The sequence below is a fragment of the Pogonomyrmex barbatus genome, unplaced genomic scaffold (genome assembly GCF_055798465.1).
Source record: "Pogonomyrmex barbatus isolate J1 unplaced genomic scaffold, ASM5579846v1 scaffold2, whole genome shotgun sequence".
Lineage (NCBI taxonomy): Eukaryota > Metazoa > Arthropoda > Insecta > Hymenoptera > Formicidae > Pogonomyrmex > Pogonomyrmex barbatus.
This window is the reverse complement of record NW_028297116.1, coordinates 7427678-7453775: the sequence shown is the minus strand read 5'-3', so window position 1 is coordinate 7453775 and position 26098 is coordinate 7427678. Positions and strand designations below refer to the sequence as shown.

At 45.9% G+C, this 26098-nt stretch overlaps 1 protein-coding gene across 10 annotated transcripts in view; it reads right to left on the bottom strand.

Moving 5' to 3' along the window:
* The window catches only part of LOC105427671 (uncharacterized), a 159377-nt gene that overhangs the window by 43470 nt on the left and 89809 nt on the right, over nt 1-26098 (bottom strand). For 2 of the 10 annotated variants that reach the window (XM_089076006.1, XM_089076002.1), the window contains exon 4: nt 16747-20710. The exons of the other annotated variants lie outside the window; for them this stretch is intronic. Coding sequence is in view for 1 of the 2 variants with exons in the window: in XM_089076002.1 (XP_088932128.1) it covers nt 20683-20710 (28 nt within the window). In the remaining variant the exon portion in view is untranslated. Of the gene's footprint in view, nt 1-16746; nt 20711-26098 lie in introns of those variants that run through there. 10 annotated transcript variants of the gene reach the window in all.

The window sequence follows — 26098 nt, the reverse complement described above, 5'->3', positions numbered from 1 at the left end:
TATAAAAACATAAAATATTCAACTTTATCTACTTAATAAATTCATATCATGCTCTTATTGTTCTGAAATATTATATGGAAAAAATTGTTTTATTTGAGTATTTAAAAATTTGATAAGGTCTTAAAATAATTTTGTTGAACTATCAAAATAATTATATAAGATGCTTAATGCAGTCGCTATTAAAAATTTTTGTAAAATTTTCATCATCATACTTAAATATCCTATATGATTATTTTACATAATTGTTCAACAAAATTATTTTCAGATTTGTATCTGACTAAATTTTTAGATATTTCAGCAAAACCGTGTGATTCTCTCTCTCTCTCTCTCTCTCTCTCTCTCTCTCTCTCTGTCTCTTAAAATAAATAAATAAATAAAGTGTTTTATCATCTTTTTTGTTTTTCAGAAAATTAATTCTAAAATAAAATAAATTACGTCTACGCGTGTATTTTTATTCTTGTTGTTTCAAATGACACCTTATCTTTACGTCGTCACTGTCGCGAGTTTCTATTTACCTTCATTCGCGTTCTGACTGACAATTTTATTCCGCGCGGGAGTGATACAAGTTTATAGTACTTGCGTTTATAATACGTTTCAGGCTTTATGACTGACCGGCAGCGAATCTCGCGAACGGCTTCTTCCGCGATCGACGTTCTCTCGCTCCCGTCGAACTTTACTTCGCGCGAGTCATCGCTTATGGAAATTGGCACGTCTCACCTATCGATTTATAATAAAATGTTATTGTGCAGATACGAGAGAGAAAAGGTATTTAGGAGAATATTTGTTTTTTTTTCCACATAAGAAAATCAATATCGTAGTCTCACGATAGAGACGATAACACTAACGTAAATTACAAGCAGGAAATTTATTTAGATTATATGACTTTCAATGAGAATCAGCATGCGTTTGGCATTTTCGCTATATCGCTTTCTCGTATTGCATGTAATCATAGGAATAAAAAAAAAGAGTTCTTGTAGCGCACAAAATTAAAAAGAGTACGTTTTAATCCCAGCGTGACATATCAACGCCGTTTAATTTAATTATTAGCGATCGGGCAGTGCTATTGACTTCAGTGGAGATTAATGTAATGACGACTCACACAGACGAGTGATCCATCATCAGTCGCGATCGTGCGGCCTGGCCGCGGGATTTTTGTTTTTGAAAGTTTTGCCTCGTGAGTCCGGAGCCTGTCGAAGATTATGCGCGGATGACGAAACGTGAATAAGGCGTACGGCTTGGTAACGATACTTGCCCTGTACACTTGTCCAGAAATCTGCGGGTGTTACCCGAGCAAGGCGTCCATTGGCGTGGACACCTTGCTCTCGCGCGCGTTATTACATGGTTAGCTCTAGCCCCGGCGCGAACCATAAATCACGAGGTACGTACGATCCTCGGCGCTAACGGTGTTTCGAAAAATTGCGCGGACGTGCGCGCGACCGGTTGCACGACCCACGAAAAATCGTTACTTCGAACTCATCAGCGATCGCCCGGTCATAACGCGGTGAGAACGATGACTTTAATTGCGCAAATTACGTGCCTTTGTGCGACCGCCACGGATTATTAATATTCCCGTAATTATGTATTGCGTCTACGGACGAGCACTCTCGCCGCGAAGGACGCATCCATTAACGAAAATACCGAGAAACCAGCGGCTCTTGCGCACAGGAAATGTACTTTCGCGTAGCGCGAGTAACAAAGGCGGGCCCCTAACATGCCAATATGAATTTTTCAAAACGACCTCCCCTCCGGGAGAAAGAAACCGCGGGGGAAAAAAAACGAGAGGCAAGTTTACGCCACTGGTCGGTGCGCGCTAGTTGTATGCAAATAGGACGGGATAAAAATTGATCAACGTCAGCCACCCGATGAATCTCCGAAGCCAATCAGCGTGTCTCATTAACCCCCGCCCCCGTCGAACAGTGCGCGTCAGTTTCGAGGCGAGGCGTCCCGCTGCTCCGGGTACGAGCGAGCGGTGCGGCCGAGCGGAGCGCCGTCTGCACGGCGTGTCGCAGAGCGTGAGAATCACTGCTTCCCAATTGATCCTAGGGTCAATGAAGCTGTTGAATGATGACCACTGACAGGTGCATTCACAGGATTGCGCATAATACCGCGCAAGAGTTGCCTACGAGTTTTCAGCCCATGCCCGTTCGTTCCCTCCACGCTCCCTCCATCTCGCCTTCTCTCTTCTCTATTACCCTCTCCGGCCCGCCGCGCGCCGCCTGGCCTGGCTGCTCGTCGTTCTCGTCCATCGTCTTTCTCGCCCGCTCGCAACACTCTTCTTCCGCCTTCCTTTTCCCCCTCTTCCCTCCCGTCGGAGAGCCTGCACCCTCTCCACCTGAGAGCCTGCCTCTACGACGAGGAGAAAACGAACGGGCGCATATGTACGCCCGCATTATCCGTGCAGCCGCGCCGCGCGATCGCTAATTGTCCATAGAAATCGAAACTGCGTTCCTGCGAGTCACGCTTGCCGGGGCCTGCCCGTCCTCTGTCCTGCCCATCCGGCGGCGTATACGCCCGTTCAACTCATCTTTTGTTCGTAGCGGATTCTCAACCCTGCCATCCGCGTCATTCCGAGCGCCGGCCGGCCGGTCCACCGATCGCCTTCGTTACCTTCGGTTTCGACGCGCGAAGGTTTCGCGCGCTCGCGCGATCGACAAATCGCACGTCTGTCTCTATCGCGCCGAGCGTACTCGTAATTGATTTATCAGCGTCTCGGCTGTGCCGAGCGTATACGTGTGATGCTGCCCCTTTATACTCCGGCCGGTTAAAGGCGCTAACTTAACGAGCAGCCACCCCTCGCGCTCTCTCGGTGCCAGCGTGCCGAGCGGCGCGAATGCAACGCACGGTGCAAATGTGCAAACGTGCGCGCGCTTAAAGCTTAAGTGGTACAAAGCTGTCCGCGATTGACGCTACGTTCGCACCCGCCGGGCGTTCGCGCACCGGTAAATGCAGTCGATTCATCATGGAATCATTCGCGTCGGGGGAATTCATTTATATTAATGAATGACTTATTAATCACGAGCCCGGCACGACGGCCGAGCCGGCTGTGCGCGATGCGGCCGGGTCGCGGCCATAGCGTTCTCCGCGGAATATCAATTATTGTTCTGGCACGTCGCGGCCGCACGGACGTTCGGACGATTCGACGAAAGGGGGAAAGACGAGTCGGTCACGCGTTCAAATCGGACAATTTCCGATCCAATCTGTTTGCGCGCGCGCAACTGAAAAAAAAAAAAAAACAAAGACATCGCTATCGGTGAGACGCAAATAACATAGCGTTTAAAAATTAGAAATGTGAAATTGATTTATACTTTGGGCTGTCTCGCAAATTTGATTTGACAGCTTCCTCTCCGCGAGTCCCGTTGCAACAATATTCGTGACGCCGAGATATGATACCGCGAAGCGACGCGACGTGGGCATCGCTCAAGACGAAGTAGAGATAACAAGAATTCTTTTTGAAGGAGCCGTATTATATATCAGGTACAAGGATCTTCGTAGGATTTAACTACGTGACCCTGGCACGTACTTAGAGGCGAAATGCGTCTGTCTGTCTATCGACGGCTTCGACACCGGTTCATCGAGGTTGATTAACTCCCGATACAGCGTGAGAAATCGACTCAAGACCAGATGCTCGCCGTAATGTGATACATGTATACGCCAGTCGGTGCGCTTTTCCACTTCCGAGACGTGCGCAAACTCGAAACTCGAAACGTAAACTCGCGGCGGTAATTTATCAGACGCGAAAACGTATAGCCGGGCAGCCGTAAAATCGCGACTTGGCGTATAAATTTTGGCGCGTCAATAAATGTCGGCTGAATGTCGCCTGGCGATACTTGTCGCCTCACCTATCGCTCGATCGATCGATCGAGCTTCAAGGACGGGCGATTTACGATACCGTAATATACGACGTTGGACAGCCAGGTGAGGTTCGGACGAATCCTTCTTCCTCGGGACAGATAAAAGGAAGATCGTGGCTGCAGACTTACGAGCAGCTGTCGGCGCGCTGATGACGAGAGAGCGAGAAAGATGTTTTCGATCGCGCAGCGCAGCCGTCGCGGTGGTCGAATTGTAATGGACCGCAATTATCCGTACGTCCATTCACGTTGCCTCGGTCTAAAGAGACCTCATTATGCGCGCCGCTCCTGCGGCAGCGGAGCGAGAAAAGGGTTGCCATGAATTACTACTCGGCGCGCAAGGGGTTGACCGCTTTATACAACCGGGAGCTGATTAACGGTGCCCCGGGACACTAACGATCTCGCGTTACCGAGATATAAATGATGATATTAACAATCTTATAAACCGCATCGTGGGAGTCGGTCGAAGGTGAAACGCCGTTACTGGCTGAAGTAATTAAGATCTTAATTAGGTATTCATTCGCGTTCGTGAGCGCGGCTCAATCTTCTATTCCCTCGACCGGCCGGCCTGTCCGTCTGCCTTAAACACATCGACATCGATGACACGCTAAAAGTTTCATAAATCTGTGATTATCTCGACGCGGGTAAATTGCGTCCGCATCAGTGCACGTGAAATTCCTGATAATTCAGTTACTTGCGTGAATCGCTCAAGAATAATTTCACCGAGAATCTCGCGTCTTCTTTTTCAGTATAGTCGATTCTCGAGTTGGATGTCGGGAATTAGCTGGCGTAAAAGTGTCATGAGCGTCATTACGATTTGCGTCAGGGTGTTTGTTATAACAAATTTATTAAATTGATATGACATGAATTTTTCTCTTCTGGCTTATCAAGATCCACGCGCGATAAATCGGAGGCGTTTTATTTTTCCGCTTAGGAATGCGCGGAATTCCAACGATCCGATTGTCCGGTTAATGCTGCGACCGGACCATGCGCGGGGAGCTATTATTCTGTGCACCGGGCGCCGAAATGTCGAGGTAATTAAAATATTTAGACGGTCGCGAGGATAGACGCACGAGAGTACGTGAAAGCCCGCGAGGCTGTCCGTAGTAGACCGGACAATAAAGGACGAACCGGAATGCCGCTCGATCGTATCACCGCGACTTTTATGCTTTCTTATGTCGACCACCACGGTGGCCGCGTGTAACGTCATGGTGCTCGACGTCTCGTAAACAAGCCAATCCGAGTCTGGCAGTTGGCTTTATTCGTACGAGATAGAGACACTTTAGGGTAATGCGATACTCGAGGGCCCCGGAGCAAAATCGAGATCAATGTCCGTTTCTCGAATAGCGGGAGGTCCCACCCGCGTAACCGAGGAAGCGGGATGTCGCGGAGGTGTTTTATGTGCGTTAAAAACGGCGACGAGACAGAACGAGATGCATCTGATACAAATGTATCGTAATTAACTGAGAATATGCGGATCGAAAAAAATATATTTAAACGCACAAAGATAAATAAAAAATATAAAAACAACTAACATAGAGATGAATAAAGTGCAGCCCATTTCTCATCATTTTTATCCTAGAATCTGATTCATCATCCAATCATTTTCCAAACGTGAAATAAAGTACACACAGCGATAATAATGATCTCTTTTATATATATATATATATATATATATATATATATATATATGTGTGTATGTATGTATATATATATATATATGTATATCGATGTTATTTATAATATATTCATGGTTAAATGATTCCAGTTCGGAAGGAGTTTTCCTGCGTCTATTAAAATCTTTTTGCTCATAATGAGCGCTACCTGTATTTCTATACGATAGCCTGCCGAACGATACAATAGCGATAGCGAAAGGCCGCAGAATACACGAGGAAAGTGACATACGTGCTGCTGGAGGCGTGGTCGCGTGTGTGAATTTGATGTTTGAGTTCCTCGTACGAGCACCTGGTCGTTACCTCCGTCCGTCTCATCGGCCACGCTTGACTGACGGCTCCAAAGGATAAAACGTACATAAACACAGATACGCCGCGACTCGCGCAACCTCGCGTAGCGTGCAATTCATCTCCTCCACGCGGGTAATCACTAGCGCGCCGATGAAATTCAATTTCCGTCACTTCCGTGGAAGACGCGTATTCTGAATCGCGTTCATTAGGCACGTCGTTCCCAACCCCTTGTCCATCGTGTGACGGAGCAAAAGATAAGGAGGTGGCAGGGGTGCGATGCTGCCTGATGTTAATAAAAGGATACATTGACGCTCGCACTATCAGATCGCTGGGAAAAGGGCACGCGTTGCTTCTCGGAACGCGCTATGTCGCTGTAATGCTTCGATGCGAGAAGATAAAAGGGAATGATGTTACCCTAATTATCAAACCCGGGAGCCATTCTTGATGGTACAATACTAATAATTTTTTCAATCTTTCCAATCGGTATACTGTTAATTTTTTTGATATTTTTGAATAATAAAATTCTAGAAATACTATTAATAAATAAGACTAATAATATGGTGTCAAACTCTCTACATCGATGTATAAAATTTTCTTAAACAATCTTGAAATGAAATTGAAGTCCTAAAAATAAAATAAATTATAAAAAAGATGGAGACAAAAGTGAAAATTATAAAAGAGAAGAGAATTATAGAAGAAAATTATAAAAGAAAGAGAATTATAAAAGTGAAATTATAAAAGAGATGGAGATAAAAGTGAAAATTCTTCAAAGTTTCGAGAGTTAAAAATCTTCTTGGAAGGTCTGATTAATAAGTAACTAAAAAAAAATTATCATTTTGTTCTTATAAATCGATGTATTTATATAAATGCATTGAAAAGAAAGGACGAAGTTCACATTCCTTGCCAATGTAATTTTAACGCCCCTCGTCACTCGTTATGGTATAGGAAGAAGAAGGAGACGGGGGAAGAGGGCTGAATGCGTTAGGGAGGCTAGATGAGGTAGGCTTGCCTGTGATTCGCAAGTAGCGATTATCGGGGTAACGCGAAGAGTCGTTAATTATCGTCGGCTCTCGCTTCTCTCCGTGGCCGTCGCGGAGTCTCGCTTTTAATTGCGCCACGACCCATTTCACCGACAGGTGTTTAGAGCCGTAATGGGCAATCGAGCCAATGGAGCCGGACTTACGAGCCGCGAGAAGTGCGCGATAACGCCCTGAAGAGACCGATCGGAAGAATGCGAAAACGCGCAAGCCCTGCGAGTGAACTCCTCGAACGCAAAAACCCGTAATGGAATATAACTGTTTCGCCGTCATGAAATCTGTTATTGTTTATTAAGAATTGCTTTTTGCTATGTGCGCGAGCACGTACCGGTCGCTTGTTAATGGAGAAAGAGAATTGAACGTTATACGGCTTGGCACACGCAGTCTTGACGATTAAGACTTGCACAGCGTTCCCATCTTTGAAACTTCCGTTATATTCAAGTTACGTCATTTCGCGTTCGTCACGTAGTTAAATAAGTTTTATACACTTTTTTCGGAAAAAAAAATTTGAATTTAATTCAATGCGCTATTAAAATGGTAAAAAATTACAAGAATTTTTACGGAGTCTCTTTATATACCATTTTTCTGTTTATCATTTTAAGATTTCGCTAAAGTGACAGATGTCCGTTGTTGTTCTCCTGATTGCAACGGCAAATTTCCTATCGATGATAAGTAACTTGTTTCCAAAATGGGTTCTTTCATAATTTCGCCGAGGATCGATGTACCATGAGTGAATTGATCTGAGCTTCGAGGTCGCGTGTGGGTGTGCGATCTTTTGAGCGAAGCCGCGCAGGAGATTATCTCCATTATCTTGCTCTATCGCGCACGATCCTAAGATCTTACCCCGAGATACGATCGCGAGCGCGAGCGATCAGGCATCTTTGCTCGCACGCGGCGCGGAGGAGAGCAGGGCCAACCATTCCATTACGATCTTACGAGTACGATCGTGCTATCTCTTCTGCGCCTGCCCCTCGTGAACTGCTCTCGACATCGCGATCTTTATGAATCGCTCAAGACGATCAAGCGTTTCTCGCCACGATCGACTAGCCGATCGAACATTGTCCCGAGATTTTGCACAATCCCTTTTTAACGTGCAAACAGAAAATTATTATTATTAGCAGAAAAAATTAATATCAAGTCCTAATTTGTATATTTATCCATTTTTTTCGTGATAATAAAATGACTTAAATACTTAAATACTTAAATAATTCTTTTTAAATTTGTACAAATTTGATTTTTGACACCTCCGTAAATGTTTTCAAGTCTTAACTGTAATCAGCATTCGATAACAATTTATTTGTATTTTTCAAACATAAGTAAAGCAAGTTGCTCTTATTATTTTCAATTTGATGTGGAGTAACATTTAAACAGTGGACGGAATCGAGTTTGCAAATCCGCGCGATGCCATCGGAGAACGTGCTCTCGAATTGTCGGCGGAGGATTTAACCGATTCGCCGTCATGCATCAGTGTATCGGCGCGTCGTCGAGGTCCGCGGTATCTGCCCGGCGATCTCCCGACGATTTGTCAGCGCTCGACTGTGTCGTGTACCAGCCTTATCAAATATATATCGGATATACCGCTTCCACCGTGTGTTTACTGCAGTGAGCTTTCGCGTATGCACGTGTGCGCGTGTACGTGACCGATCGAATCACCAACGTGAGGCACTGAGGGATTCGCCGCCGATTCTTCCCCTATGATCGATTCGAATCTTCCCTCGAATTTTGCGAGCGCATGTCTAATCCGGATCGTATAGCTCCTTACTTGAGGGAAAAGGCAACCGGAAATTAACTTATTCAATTGCGTTCCATTGAAACAAGTAATAAAATTAAATAGCGTAATATTCTGTGAATTGTGAAACTAAGAAACTTCGTTTTATAGTTAGAATAATCGTAGTTATTAGAAGTCGGATAAGGTGGATTTTAACTTTTTTCGGATTATAATAATAATATCGTAGAGTGCTTAGATACCAAGTGGACTCTTATGTTAATCCATAGAAAATGTTTCTTGACTTTCTGAAATTTTTAAGTAATTAAAACCAGTTATCCGAATAGAGCGCGTTATCTAAAACTTCAAGAATAAGGTGCTTGGCCGCTCGTATATCTGCTTGGCCGCTCGTATATCTGCTGCGTCGCCCGGTTCCTGATATTAAAACTGGTCGTACGTTTGGCTATTTAATGTAGTTAGGCGCAGTTAAGTTTCCCGGGTTACGACCCGAAATGATTTCAAGACCACACGATATAAAACGCTCGTGTCGACCGGTTCTTGTTATCTCGACTGATGTCTCCGATGTGGAGCTCTTTGATTATAAAAGATCCAAGGTGGTGGATTCTTGGCCTCGGAGGTGTATTTCGTAGCCGCGAATGAAGTGGTATTCCTTGTAAACCTAATTTTCTTCAGAAGGCAGCTCATTTGAAATTCAATGCGGAAAAAGGTCAGACTAATATTTTTCGAGACGGCCCATCTTTGTTGGTCCAATCGCCCGATCACGCGCATTGTACCTCGCTGTTTGAGAAATTTCGAAACACTTCGACCTTAACCGAACGTGTGTAGTCCCATTCGCGGCTGCTTCTTCTAATTGCGTTTCGAATCCATTCTATCTTTGTTCAGATCGGAGCGCGGTTGAAATCGGATTACGTCGCGCGTTGCATCTCTGTAATCCTATTTTGTAAAGTCGGGAGGCATCTTGTGTATCCGATCGCATTACGACCAACCGACGAAATATATAAAGACGATCCTCGCATAGTCACGCCCAAGAGATGATTACGTTCGATTACCGTGATGACACGCGCGGGGCTAACGGTTTTCGTCGCAGAATGCCTTATTTATTTCACAAAAGATGGTCGAAAAATCTCTCGGAAAATTCTTTTTCACATATAATTAAAATAAATTCATATAAAGATCCATCTAAGCTTGCTTCGAGAAAGAAGAGAAAGAGTGATCGCAGCGAAATAAAAATTCAGATAATAAAAAATATAAATCAAATTCATACAAAATTGCATCGACCTTTCTAGTACGTTTGTATATTTAGTTTTTACATGACGAAATCTAGGATTAAAAACTTGGTACGTTTCACGTTTCTGAAGATCTTGATAAAACGCGAGAGCGCTATGCCGTCTTTTAAATGCTGGTAATGGCACTTAATATATCGCTAGTAGATAACAATCGTTGGAGAAAACGCGGCGATATGCGCCTTCAGAGTTTTACCTAGCCTTATCTCGCTGAAGCCCCATACAAAGGATCGCGAGGAAGCGACGGAAGTCGAGGTAGAGGAATTTTTCTCATTAACTCGTCTTTGATTTCTTTCCGTTCTCACCTCTCGTTTCTCGTCTCTCTTTTCCCGAGACAGATCCGTCTCGCGTGCGAGTCGCAAGATCGATTTCTTAGATGCGCCCCGGCAACGCGCCGAAAGGAAGTGAAATAGACAGCCAGGATGCGATCGAGCCTTGATCTGAGAAGAAGGGTAGGGATATTGCCTGATATTTCACGGCATACAGATTGCGACTTGGCTTTTCGTCCGTGCGATTTCTCGTTTAGCGGAAATATCGGAAATCGATCTTGACCTTTTGAGATTTATCGTTCGAGTCACGGCGAGCCGGGGCGACAACTATTTATAGTTTCTCGCCAGTGTCGTGCACTTCTCTTCTGAACTTCTGAACTTCTGATGATTCGTCCGCTGTTAACGTGCGACAATATGTGTTGTGCCAAAATTGGACGAGAGCCGTCGTAAAGTCGCGCTATCGATCGTCAGACGCGAGACACCCACGTTGAGGGGAAAGCGGCTAGTTACGCATTTCCGTCGCGACGGAAAAGAGAGTGACGGCTGAGAACCGACGAGGATGACGATGATCGGACGGCGAAGAGAGAACGATAACGCCGCGGTACAATAGTCGCAAAGCCGCGGTAAATTATCGCGTACGTTCCGCGTTAGTGCCGGCCGCGTTCGGGGAATCGCTCGTCGCAGCCCGTAATTTTCGACGTAATAAAGAAACGCATATATGGAGATTTCATTACCGGGCTCAGTTGTTTCAGGGTCGCGGTGCATTAAATAAATTTATACGGCACCTGACTGTCATAAAAGACACGCGGCATGCCGAGGCGCGCGTCATCGCGATCGCGCTTTCGCCGCCGTTAAGCGACGTTAAACGCGCGCAACAGGCGGGTCGTCTTCGTAATCTCGGTGTCATCGATCGGTGGAAAAGAGGTGAAAAGGTAGAGAGATCGGGAGGGAAAAAGAGAAGTTCGATCGCGCGAACGAGCGAAGGAAATCGGCGCGTCGGCGTGGACAAGAGGTCATCGCGAAGATGCGAGAGAGCGCGGGCGGGTCAGGGGGAGGTCAAGAGGCTGCCGGCACGCGGGGTTGACGGATAAACATAATGATTTAATGACCATTTCGATACGCGAACGACACGAAATTCTATGATCGCGGCGCCTAATGACACGGCACTTGCCACGAGGCTGCAATTATTTTGCGGCACGTTGGATACACGAGTGACGTCACCGTCGGTGCCTTCTCACGCCCTATGACCGACCAACCGCGATGGGGAGAGAATACTTTACCTAAAAGCTCATCTGTTTACGAGAACGACCGTTCTCTATTTGGTATATTTTCGTTTTCGAATTTCACTATATTAAGACGCATTATATATAATAATACATAATAATAATTAATATTTACGAAGAATACTACAATTTATCAAATTACATGTTACACATGTTACATGAATTATCAAATATCACATGGTTCAGCTTATTATGCGTTACTTCAGGTTTCAGGAATGCCAAAGGATAGAAGGCACTCGGGATCTGTAATCAGCTCATATCTCAGCGAGATTTTTTTTTCTTTCGATCGAATCCGCTCTACAGCGCTCGCTTGTTCGACAATCGCGAAACTCACTCGAGCGTCGCGACGATGCGCGGCATCCCAGGCCGCATCGATATGTCGATTGCAGGCTTTAGACAGCCTTCGAAACCGCGGTCGACTTGCGCGAGGTTACGCTCCAGCCTCGATCCCTCCTAGGAGCCGGGGAACGATCGCGATTCTCTTTGCGGAGGAGAATCCCAGCCGCGCCAGGAATCTCCGTTCCCGAATCACGCATCGACGAGCCTCGCCTGATATTCGACCGGGCGTTATCGCGACCGTTGAAAGAAAAGCGCACCATCCACCTCGAGTAGAAATTTTTACGACGCGAGTACAGACAACGCGGAGTATCGCCAACGGATTAATCTTAACCGTAAACGCGGCGATCTTTATCCGACTTCATTACGCGATCTAAGAACAAAAAATGTGCGTCTTCTGAATCGAACTGTATAATATTCAGCATCGGAAGATCTGACGATTTAAATAAAATATTAATTAATGTTGGGTGCACAGTGTGATTCTTCGAAAGATTCCATACTGCGTGCACCCGGATCCCGTCCGATATAAATCAGATTTTATCACGAGAAAGCTTCAGCTTATCGAAAGATCTCCGGTTCCCTTCTCGTTCAGCGATACGTAGCCGATATATTAATGAAATGTCACAACGTCGGGATGCATCTAGAGGCGCATCGTTCTCGAGGTCGATCATTTTGCCGATAATAATTGCGCCTCCGCTCAATAATCTCGATTCGTCTCGATCGACGGGACGATTAGTCGCGGCGCCGCGCAGAAAAACACTCGGCGATGACGCAATCGCTGGAGTTCTAAATCGGAGACGGAACTGGAGATAAAATCGCGGATTTATCGCGAGCGCAGCCGGTGGAAGATAAACGCGCAATCACGAAGACTGTGTCCACGCGATGCTGCCGGACGGTGATAAATAGTCGACGTTCCGGCAGGAGTCAGTAAACATGAGGCTTGATTTCAATATGAATGAACCGGCAGTTCTAAAGCCGTTTAGAAATGAGATATGTTGGTGCAAACACATTTTAGAGCCTCGAAACTACCATCTGACGTTTTAATCACAATTCGTTGATTATTCCGCAGTCGATAACGCCCCCGCAAAAATGTCAGAGCTGTCCTTATAAAAATTCTATAATGCGATAAAACCGTGCGTCCATTTTTTACATAACTTTATTCGAGATTATCCTGATAATAATAATGTAAACAAATCAGAATAGGAACGTTCTCACATTTACATCCATCTCACGAAGAACAACTTTTATAGATATATTATTCTAAAATAATGTATTTTCTGTTGTTGATATTGAATTTATCAGTTTATCAGACATGTTTTTCATATCTGTTGTTTTTTACATCTGATTCAATCGAAAAATTTGTCGTTTTAACTAATCGTTGAGACTCAGTGCCATGATTCCCTTCTCACCTACAAATTTTATATCTGAATAACTATAAGGTGTTTTGAATTTATATTAACCGAATTTGAATGGGTTAGCGTTTTATTAAATTATTTTTATTAATTGTTTTCGTACTGAAGATGATCATATTGAAAATCGAAACATTTGTGTTGGAATTTTGAAACTGTTAATATTTATTGCAATATATTTAAGCATTGCCATCTAGCTTTGACTGCTTAGTTTCTATTCTGATTTATTTTCTGAGTTATATACATAACCTTTTATTGTTATTCATTTCTTAATAAATATAAAGTTTTTTTCTTTCAGAGAATGTTGCATGCATACACGCAACAATTATAAGTTTGTTTTCTATTCTGTACTAAACTGCACTAAAACTTTTTATCTCGCTTTTATTAAATTTCAAATATATAATTAATAAGTATTCATTTCAAATGTAAATTAGTTCAGCTATAAAAAACAGAGTACATGTAACGCAAAGCGATTCGGAGATTCCACGATTTGGAAAGCGATCTTGCGATATGCCGATCAGTTTAATTTACGACAACATCGCGCAGTCGCTCGGTTAGAAATCGATTAATGTCGTTTAAATCTAGGTGTTATCCTTGTTATTTCGAAAGGAAATTTCACCAGCGCAACGTGGTCGATTTTCGATAACAGTATACTACTCATAATACTCTATACAGCTTTGCCTCGTGTGGGCAATCATAGATTTACGATCAATTGATACGACAAGCCGCTTGATCGCTATAAAATCTCGCATTTAGGAATACAAATTAATAGAAACAGATACGTTGTAGCAATACCATAATGCGTATAATAAAATGATTATGATCTGTAAATCTTGCCGTCGCGTATCTCGCAGTCGCGGCGTATTTATATGAGCGTGGACGTGTTGTTCCCAATCTTTTTTGAGATTCCCGCGAGGAATCGTCCGAGTCGCCTGATAATGCTGATGGAAACTCATCCTAGAAATCGACGAAGAAGCTCCGTTTAATCGTACGCTCGTACGAGCATACGCGTTCACATCAGGGTCGTCGCCGTGGGCGTCACCGACCGTCACAAATTACGACGTTCGCCTCGTCTCTTTGGCTCTTTGATTCCTTCTCTCTTTATCTCTCGCCGAATGGCCTTCCCTCGTTTCGTCGCGAGAGCACGACGTTGGAAGAATACCCGTCCTCTTGCTGCTTTAGGCCGGTGAAAACGATAAATTTCATCTCGGCGCTTCTCCTCCCTCTCTCGCCTAAATGCTCGGATCGTCTCTTGTTGTCTTCGAAGGAGGCAACAACGCGATCGGAACGTGAAACATTCGCCGCGTGTGTACCTAAAAATTATACGTCTCGCGTGTGACGATAATTATAACATTAATCATGATCAACTCGTAATATCTTCATTATCACCGACAGATTGACAGTCGTGCGGCATCTGTATGATGAGAAAGCAACGTAAAAATTACCGAGTAATGCCGGGGGAGAGTCGACATTAACCGGAGGAGGGGCGGGGGGGGGGGGCTCCGGACACGGCGCGTGTAAAAGTCAATATTAACTTTTCAGAATCGACGTTGTTGTAAATAACCGGTTCTTCGATCTCGATTAATCTTTACTTTAATCTAAAACATTTTTGGATCGGGATAATTATATCGAAGAAATCATTGAGGAATCCATAACGAGATACACTTGATTGTTTCGACTAACTTTATATCTTGGATGTAATTACCCTTTTTTTATATTTACTAAATAGAGGACTGGTAATCAAAGCAAAAAGACGTTCAACAACGACAGCCATTAAAATTCGTTGATAGCGCTATTAAAAAGACGCCGAGAGATAACGCCCGTGTGTTCACGGGCGTATACTCCAATTCCAGTTTCACCGAATTATCATAACGATCTACGAAGCGATCGTGAGATGGAGGTCGATTTCTAATTCTCTGTTTGCGGTCGGTGCTCGCGGCCGTCTCCATAAATTCGGCGATTTACGCGCGATTGCTCAGCTTTTTACGATCCGACCAGATTTCGGCGAACGCCTTTGGCTACTGTCGAGGAGCCTTGAGAGACGCTAGGAATACTCATCACGATGATCGCGATCGTCGCCGTTCGAATTTCATTAATCGGGAGAGAGAAAGGAATTTCGTGTGAATACACGAATCTTCGTGCGAAACGCTGTCAACAAATGAGAAGAATTTTATCTTATTATCCTGAAACGTTAATAGAATAAATGAACAAATTGTGCAAACGACTGATTTGATTTCCTCACGCGCCGTGTGCGTGTCGTCATCCTGAAACCTTCGCGGAATGTGCGATCGATGCTGATAATTGACGATACAGAAAATTCTGTATCGTGTACAGGCCGAGACGAGGGAATGTGCTCACTCGAGATGGACGTGTGACACAGGTGCGGTCGAGTCACGGGCAACCGGAAGTGCCAACGAGGCATCTCGGGATCGTAGAGAAGCATGCCCTCTCTCTTTCCCATCGCCTCGCTCTTACAGCTCTTCCAGCTCAGGTTTAATTACGGCTTTGCTAATGTTATTCACCGCGGGTTATCTTAATTGCCGTATAATATCGTCTTATCGGCGCTGCCTTCCGCTCGTGCAATCAAGAAGACGCGAAACGGATCGGTGAAACTTATATAAGATTCCGTTGCGGATCCGCGCGATTTTCACCACGTCGCGACGATAAACGACGCGAACGCAACGGCGTAAAAGGATCGCGCGAGTTTTCACAGATTACGAGAACGAAAAGAGTTCACGGATGATTCGACGGACACCTTCAAACTGAAGCGATGCCTCGCTGCCTCGATAATATATTTTATCACGCGTATCCTTTGATGTGGAATTTTTCACAGGTGGGAAAAGGACAAAAGTGCCTGGTAATACACGTCGGCAGGTACGAAAATAGAATGATACGCGGCGATTGCATTGCGATCGTGTTCGATCTTCGTGATCGTGCGCTTTGCTCGCATGCGCTCGCACGCGGACGAGCATATCGGCGCGGACGGCCACGACTTGCCATTCGGCAATACGCGTGCGATGAAAAGTCGTTACATCTTTCACGCGGCGCGGCGTGGCGCGGCGCGGACGGAATCAACCGGCCCTTAACATGTAATTCGAAGTGTTAACGTTATTATAACGTCGGTTCCCAGCCCCGTCCCGATGATTATGCGGTTAAAGCGTGCCGAGGCCCATAGAGCTCGCCGGGCTACAAAGCGGCTGACTTGTAAAGGATGTAGTGCCGCACGTCCGTTAATAGCTGACATCGTGAATGGCGGGAATTTCATGCCTTTCCCGTCGCGACAGGTTCCTATCCACCTCTCTAGTTTTCTTTCGCTCGTTCCGTGTCATAATGAACGAGACATCTGTATCCACGGCCAAGAGCGCGGCCTAGGTTCGCGCTAACGCGATCGCGACTCCGATTCCTCTCCTGCGCAAAAAGGTTAACGACACCATCATCTCTTCGGCCACTCGCGCGTTCACGTTGCCTAAGAGGATTAGAATGTAACGATGGTGATCTATTATACAGTCCATTGTTGCGTCTTGAAAATTACAATCTCATATATATATATATATATATATATATATATATATATATATATATATATATATCATATTTTGGTACTCGAGGGCAACATTTTTCGAGATTAATTCAACAATAGCGACGATTTTATTTAAAAGTTTTAGCTTCAAGCATTCGCGATAAATATAAAATTCGTTAGAAAGAACTTTATATTTAGCGTTTAAATAAAAAATAGGTATCTCATTTCTTAGCTGCAGAAAGTTAACAGAGGGAAAGACAACAATATTGCAAAATCAGTATTAAGTAAAAAAAAAAAAATATTTCTCAAGATTCCTTCAATATCGAGGATAGATTAGATATACTTATTTACGAAAAAAAAGAAAGACAGATTAATAATATGTAGAAATACAATTGCATTTTTTTTAATAAAACCAGTTCTTTTTTAAGAAACTTCAATTGTTCAGTCAAACGTCCATTGCCGTACTGATTGAAATATTTCTCGGGTATGCCATTTTTCCTTCTCCGGTCTATCGGCAACCTAACACGTATCAGCCTCGGCACGCCCGTGCACGTAGGCACGGCGTTGGTGAGGCGCGAGTTAGCCGCCGCAGCACATTCCCGGAGTTCGCCGGTAAATACAGCCGAGGGGGTTTTCCGTTTAGCCGATGATTTACGGCGCGAACGTGTCTCGGAAGGTGTCGATCGCATAATGGCGAGTCCTGTCGCCGTCGATCGCCGGCCGATACGGGTAATCACGGGGTGGCATCTACCTGGCCGCGATCATAACGATAATGGTCGCTTCGCGGGGAAGACTTCATCCTACACGCTGTCTGCGCCGGGTACGCGCGCGGGCACACTTGCACCGTGCTCTCGTGCACCATCTCCTCCGGTCGCATTAACTCCACCTCCCCGTCCTCCTCCCCGCGCACTTCCACGCTATCCCGACCGAATCGTCGCGTTACGCCGCTCTGGTTATTCGTTACCACCGGCGATCGCGACGCCGCTTCTTATCCGGGATGCATCACGCTCGGCTGGATGCGCGCGCGTGCGATGGCTTTGATCGATCAAGAAACTGCTACGTTTTTTTCGTCGCAAGAAAATCGCGCGGTTCTTGCCATATAAGGCAAAAGGGAATGTAAATTAATTGGATGTGGTAATCGTCGGGTAATCGACGGCACGCCTGTGCAAGAAGGCGAAGCTGTGTCGATCGACCGAAGCCGATGCCGTGCCACAGCACGATCGGCAGACACACGCCTGCCGCATAATAAGCGTCGTCCATCGGCGGTTTGTCTTAAGTGAAAGAATTACAAGTTCTGCAAGAAGTCAAATTGGTAAATTATTGTGTGTACCAACGCGAGATCTCTGCCCGGTGTATTTATCGACGCTGGCGAAACGCTCGGGCGCACTGCCGTGGCGTTCGGCGCTTCGAAAAATCCCCAAAATTGACAGTAATTTGTGACGGTCGTAATTTCTGGTTCTCCTCTTCATTCACACTGCGCGCGCGATGGGACCCGACCATCATCATCACACCGGGTGAGGTCGAGAGTCCATCCGCTGCGCCCCGTGATCGGTATGGTGTTACAGCAATTTCTGTAATATTGCCCACGTTGTTGTACGTGAGTAACGTTGTCGTGAGCTCTCGAACTAACAATAAAGAATCCTTAAGGCGTCCTGCCGAGCGGGAGAGCGAGCGCGGCCCTAAGCGGCCAGCTTAAACCTAACGAGCCCACGGAGTTCGTCGGCATCAACCTGCTCGCCACAAGGCAACTTGTTTCCTTCAAATGCCGCTGACGATTTTCAACTCGATTGAACGCGAGCATCGTTCGAGCTCGGCGCAATTCACGTCGTCGCGTAAAAAGGGTCGGTCGCTCGCTCTTATTTCAATCTTATTTTTATTCCGCAGTGTTCTTGTAGCCATCGTTTGTTACGTGTATCCTTAGGAAGCGTTCAACTTAATGTTTTTATTATCGCGCGCGTTATACTTGGCGTGACTAAAAAGCATCGAGCGCGTAGCTAAGCATAATCTACGCTCTTAGTGTCATCGTATTTGCGGGATTAATTAAAATGTCATCGGTTAGATTACACCACTCACGTTTTCATCATTTACAATCGCGCTAGTTGTTTCTCTCGCCTCATCAATTTGTTTTACCGGATGGACTATCGACGGCTCCAACCGTCAGCAAACAATCGGCCTCTCTTCATCCAACTTTACTTTCGATCATCCTCAATGATCTCGAGATAATCACACGTCACTCATCATTGATTCTCGAAACTCTCACGTCAGCCGGACGAGCGTCGATTTGGGAAACACCTATAAACGTCGATCAGAAATTCCAGTGCCAAAGGTGAGCGATCGCAATGATCGCGTCGTTCCGGTTTGGTCCCGATTTCAAAAGCCCGCAATGACAGCATCGCGGTCACATTTCACGCGGACTGTTGCCTACGCGTCACGACACCGAGAAATCATAGCTATTAATGTCACGGACGGCGAGGATGTTCCCGTATTTGTGCGCTCGGACTATATGTCATTGAGTAATCGACAAGGCGGCTATTGAATGGCGGCCGCCGCCGCCGCATGGAGCTGGACGGTTCCTCGGCGTCATCATCACGTGGGAAACCAACGAGTGAAAGTCACAAAATCTTAATCGCATATATTTCTTCGTTTCACGATTATTTATCGGCCGGACGATCCCGGTCGATCTCGTCCGCCCTCGAACCTCGTGCGCTAGGATCGACCGAATTCTTGTCTTCCGTGGGTGTGGCGTCGACCGCGATCGAGGATCGGGACGATAAATTTTATTGAGACGATTCGTGGTAACTATCGACCATCCCGAAATTCGGCCGATTCAACGGCATACCGGAATTTGATCTCGTATCCTGTTCTCCATCGACTCGATAATCTATCGACCTTTATGTTGTGACGATATTCTCATAAGTTAGTTAAGATCGAATTAAAATATAAACGCAGAGAGAAACTCCACGTTATATATGTGTACATATTTTATTGATTATATTATTTAAATTACTGTATGTATAGATGGAACGTTTACTATCGAAAGTTGAAAAGTCAGGATGAATTCTATTAGATTCACTTATATATATTATATTTGATATTCAGCAAATATATTATGCTATAGCTTGACTGATTTATTAATTATAAAAAAAACTTGATTTATTAATTATAAAAAAAAAATCGGTATAGGAAGCTGATAAGCAGATTCTTTTTTTTAATCTCGATGATCCAAACGGTCGCTCGAATTTGCGTCGTGAATAACCCTGAATAGCCCTGCCCGTTTCCCCCCTGAAACGAGGAACCGTTGCTTGCCACGGCCGGTCCATCGCCGCCGTAACTCAAGTTAGAAAACAACGCCTGAAAATGTGTATGTATCCAGGTAGCGGTAAATTAGTAGCGTGGGGCCCCGAATTTCGGTCGCGGTAAAGGAGGAAGATTCCACGGCGGGGGAGTCCCCAGATCGTCGTTGCGGCCATCTCCTTTCTCTCCTCTCCCCCATCCTCTCTTTCTCTCTCTGTCTCTTCTGATTTTCTTTCTTTTTTTCATCCTTGAGCCGTCTCTCTTGTTCTCTTTCTGTGTTTGTCTTCGAACCCACAGCGGGTCCATGCTGCTCCAGACATCCCGCGGCGCGGTCCGGCACTCCTGATTAAAATTACTCTCCCGAGATCCGGCGAGATTTCCGCGGCGAAATTTATGAAATTGTCCCGGTTTATTGTTTTAAATGAGCTTGCGTTCCCGAAGAGATCAGCACCGGATAAGAGGTTCCCTGTAAATCCACCACAGGGCAAGTCGGACGGACGGCGGTGGGGGCGGCCGACCCCCTAGAGCGGTACCATTGCGTCGTGAAAATCACCCAGGGCACCGAGGCTAAATCAGAATTAAAATTAACCGTCCCGCTAGTCTACCAAGAGTGGAAGTCTCGAGACGATCCCCCCAGGGGTCCTCCGCCCGATGGGGACAATGGCGCTTGTTTTTTCGTCAGGAATCGCTCTTCGTCGCTTCTTCCTCGAATGTTATATTCTCGCCCGCGTCTTCGCAAACCTGTTGAAATTGTGAAATACGGCGATGAGTAAGAGCGACAGACAACATCGATTACACGCATGCTATAAATCTTAGAGCAATAATATAATTTTTTTCATCGTATCGTCTTTCGTCATTGTATTGACTTCGAATACGAATATGTAAATAAATACTAAGAATGATTAAAAGTATCAGCACAATGATAATCACATGATTGTTGCAATCGGACATTAGTAGACTTCAGTAAAAATCGTTCTTTAAGTAACCTCAAGATACCACACATTGTGTTTACACTATATTCCAATGACTGGTAGAAATTAGTAAAAATAAAAATTGATTATACTATGATGTGGCATGAAGCCGTAACTATTAACCCATATGAAATATAAAGTGCACGTCTTGTATGCCATAATGATTATTAGCTTGAGATATCTTAGAGTCTACCTGTTTTAAAAGATTTATAAATAAAGAGGGAGAGAGAGAGAGAGAGAGAGAGAGAGAGAGAGAGATGGAAAATGCAAAAAGTAAAATATATACGCAATATTTTAACCAGCTATCGATTTGCGTTATTCATCGGCAGAAGCGGAGACCTACCATGATGATCTCTAGATATTGCGCTTAACTCCGACGTGATGAAATCATGAAGAATGACGTTGGCACGACAAGTGGCCTCTAGGCTGACCGGTATGCAACGAGAGAAAATTGTCTAACGTCATTAGCCTTGATTCCACGTGGCTCACTGGCTCGAGCCGTCCGTAATTAACCTTTTTTAATTAGAGTTAATATTAACCGCGTCGCGCGATATCGCTCATTTGTCATCTGCGCGATGGCGCGCGTGGACCGAAGTGTCCGCTCGTCGTGACGGAGGCAGACCGTTGCCGATTCATTGCGAAATTAAATATCACCCTGCACCGTTACGTACTCTCGCGGTCCGAATAATTTCCCCCGCAATATCCTACGCACGCGAATAATTTCTGCGGATCTCGCTAACGTTGCCCCGTTAAATGGAAAATTATCTGGCCTGGTCGGCCTTGATTCCGTGCCGTCCCGCACTCCGACCTGTTCCATAATTAATCTTGCAGTTAACCTTTGGAAATTGCATTTTCGACGTACTTGCGCTTTCGTACAGCCGAGCGAAATCATCCCGGAATATACCACTCCCCCTCGCCGCCGGTTGCATGCGTATCGTGAGAAGATTATGGAATCCCATCGGGTACACGCATTCCTATGGAACAGCAGGTGTGGATCGCGAGAGATCGCGCACGATCTCATCCCGAGATGAGGATTCTGCCTGGATGATAGCGGGGGTCTCGGCTATCCCGCCCGAGTTTAGCTCAATATCAATCTAATTTATCCCTCCGTTTCGCGCGTGTAACGGTCCCGGCGCCATGGGAATCGTGCCACAGGATCGGTACCGACGGAGCAGACAGACAGACGGTATCGGGTGTACGCACACCTCCGCCCATCTATACGCCCGCTTTACGATTCGCAACGCTTCACTGGACACGAGCAGCGGCTCTCAAGCAGCACCGTTTCTGTTTCGAAGAAGTGTGGTGACGATCGAAAACGAAATCTTATTGAAATTAGAACTAAAATTAGAACTAAACTTCAAATTCATATATAATTAAACAACAGATTATCTCCAACACTTCGTGTCCAAATTTAACACCAAAGGAATAAGACGCGTGAAAGGTTCTAGAAGATTAGTAAATTACCCTATTACGTAACTTTGATAAATTACGTTAGAGAGATGAATCCTAATTGCTTAACGATAAAATATTTTAATATTAATCAAGAAACCCCCAGCGGGTTTTCTCACGTCGCGTTAAATCTTTTCAAGAGTGAGACTCGATCAAAAGCGTGGCTCGCGCGATGCTTCCGGTTACGAAGGAAGCGATAAGATGCGCGCTCGTGTCAAGTCGCGAGGATCGTGTTTCCCGACGGCTTTTTCTATCGAGAAACGACGACAGCCTCTTCGTAGAGTTCAGCGTAGGGGAACAAAAAGAAGAAAGACGAAGAAGTCGCAGGGGGACGACAGGTGGAAGCACGGGAGGGCCGATTAATAAATTCGCCGTGTCCACTTCCGGTAACCTTAGAGCGTGTCTTATTAGTTTCGTAAGTCCGGCTTAAAGAGAAATTAAATACAGCGTCTCGGGGATGGGTGTCGACTCCGTGGGGATCCCATGCCGGGAGTACCGGGCTTCATAATAAACGTTCGCAACATCGTGCTTAAATGTAATGCCTGAGCGCGCGACGCGTTTCGCTTTGAGGAGTCTCCGCGAAAGCACGTGTCCCGCTAACGCACGTGAAGCACCCGCGAAGTTTGTCATACGGACTCATATATTGCGCGAAGATCGCCGGTGTCGTTCTCGACGGACGAGAGATTTAAGAACACGACGAGTAAAGGATGAGGGACGCGGTTTATCTTTGAAAATAATTGTCCTCTCGGTTATTCTAAGATAGAACGCGCACTCAGCGACACTATTAAACCACCGCAGGCACGTTTAAACTGCTTCGAGATGCGATTAGATTATTTTCCAATAGCGTGATAATTGCACACCTTGTTATTGTGGAATCTATCGAGATATATAGTGACCTTTTTTCCACGCTGCCCGCACGCTGTGTGCGCGACGTAAAAAGGGAAAAAAAAAAATTAAATTGACCGCATTCGGGAAAGTGTCAGCGTGGCTATTAAATGATGATAATGACAGGAATAGCGCTCATCGTCAATATATCTTACTGTCATCGAGCGACGTTTCGTTTTTTCCATGTCGTTCTTCGAGGTCATCTTATCGGCGCGGGATTAGATCCAGTCGACAGGTCAATTTACAAGCCACTTACGTGCGTGCAGATTACGCACACGTCCCGTTTTTTTTTTCACTCGTCGGCTGAGCGTTTTAATGCCAAGAGAATCCAGCTCGCGGCTGGAGACGATTTGCACAACGATTGCGTGTGTCCCGCGTGTCATCTCGCGGGACACACGCCGCAATATAATAACGCTCAATTAACCCGAAAGGTTCGCGCGAAGATTTCACAAGGGTTGTGCACCGCGCACGATTGTGAAAGCGCCGGTCCGGCTTTATGTACCGATGTTTTAACGCGGAATGCCGCGTGAATTCCACGCCGACGCGTGGAATCAATAATTAATTTGAAAAATGAACGCGTCTCGTTTAATCCGCGCGAGAAAACCGCCACGAACTTCTAAAGTAGCGGCGCGTTTGCACGTAGAAGCATAGCCAGCTATTTTAACAATGCTTGTACAAATATCAAGGATGTTATAAGGCGATCGATCATTTATTCTTGGGAAATCCACGGGAAAATAATAATATCGCTCGCGCGCAATTGAACGCGTAAATAAATCACGAGATTACAAGCATTAAATAATCGCGTAGCGGCGTAATCGTTCTTCGACTGTGCGCCAGCACGCTTCTCACGATTTGCAAAAAGCGCAAATCGGGAATCGTGCAAAGCAATCGATTACATTCCGGCATCCCGGTAGTTTGTCGCCTGACTCGTTCTGCCGTATTTTATCCGTCGCGGATCGTGTTGGCGCGCTTCGTCTCCCGCTGACGCGATTAATACGACGCTGGACCTCTACGTTGCCGTCGCGAACGCAAGAAAATTCCGTTTTCATCGCGGGCTCAACATTTTCGTGCCGCGCGCGAGGGAGAGGGCGGGCGGAGGGAGGGGGAGAATTCGCCGCCGGTGCTCCGACGTAAATCACTAAGAACCGCGCGCGGAGGTTTTCCCTTGCCAGCAGGACATCGGAACCCGGCTGAGGCCCCATGGCGGTGCAAATGTATAAATACCAGCCACAAATCTGCCAGCCGGGCTAATTTATAAATTTCACGCCGATCTCGTAAATGCGTTTCTGATTTAGCGCGTTTAAATTATCGCTAAACCACTTCTAACTGCCCGGGCGTGTAGCAATAATCTTCGCCGGCACGCGGGGGCCCCGTGGGGTTTCACGCGAGGAGATCGCGAGAGGGGTATTTGCGGGGCATGGGGGGGGGGGAAGAGGAGGCGCACCGATCCTGCGGAGGCCCGCCAGCCTCCGACGAATGGCGTTCGCATAATCGCGAATGATACTTGCTGCGAGCGCGACTTCGAGCGAGGAAATATGGAGATAGCGAGACGACATTGTGGTTTTCTAGTATTTACACACACCGGTCGTCGTAATTTTTCAGTCTTTGCTCCCGGCTCACGCCGTACTTCATAATTTGCCACCTACTACTCGCACCTGGCTTCCGTGCGCGTTACGTAAGACGACGTTGGGCTCTCGTAGGAGTTTGTAATATCGCTTAATTTACGCTCACGACGCCGATTGACGTGCTTTCCAGGGAAAAGCGAAAGATCAATTCGATAAACGCGCCACATAAGTGCGCGCAGACAATGGCGCTTAAATCGAACGCAAATGGGCACCATCGTTCAAAACTGGCTGGCTACCGCTATTCAATATCGTGGCTACATCGTCGGTAAACTTGGCGCGCGTGTATGCGCTTTCAATTTCAATAAATTTTCCAACCGACCTCATCGCGTTGTTGCAGCCGCGGAGATTACGACGCCGTCCGACGCGGACGTAATCGTCAAGCGCGGGCTGCGCAAGAAATTAAATCTGGATTGTATATTGCGCGATAAACGGCAAGTCGTAATATTAGTTTATGTCATAATGTAAAGGAAAATGTATAAATTGCCTGAGTGCCGTATCGCGCACTCAGGAGCGAAGGCGGTTCGCAATTTATTTCAGCACGGCGAAATCTCGCGCGTACAATCGATCACTATCCGCGTGTCAGATCTGGAAACCTTTAAATGTCATCGAGGATGTGCCTCGGCGATCGACATTCACGACCAATCACTTTCTGTGTCTGCCCGTTGACGTGGAATCGAACGACGGCGAGTGCAAACCGCCACGCTATATACGCTATAGCATCTCTCGCTCAATTTATAGACGATAATTGAAAATTATTTGGTAACATGGGTGATCGATAGCAACCCGTTAACTCGTTCATACATCACCCGCGCCTACGGCCTCTCTCTACCCTTTGTCCACCGCCCCTGCAGCCTCCCGGCCCTCGTCATCGGCTGAAACCGTCTCCCGCACCGTCCGCCGGCTCCCTTGAGAAACCTCTGGCTTCCCTTCCACCTACCGAAGACGGGGTCCGAGCGAGGCGTCTTAGTGGGGTCAAGTCGACCAATAAATCCAATACGCCACGGTTCGTCCCGCGCGAGAGCAGCAGTTTTACAATTCATGAATTTATTATGGGCACCACCGAGGATACCGCGAGGCCCTCGCTATTGATTTATCGTTTCGCTTACTCGGCTTCACGAACGGGCCCGATCTTCCCGAGCAATGTAACGCACGCTCCTGGTGGGGTCTCGGCTCACGAACACGCGAAATTCATTGTGTGT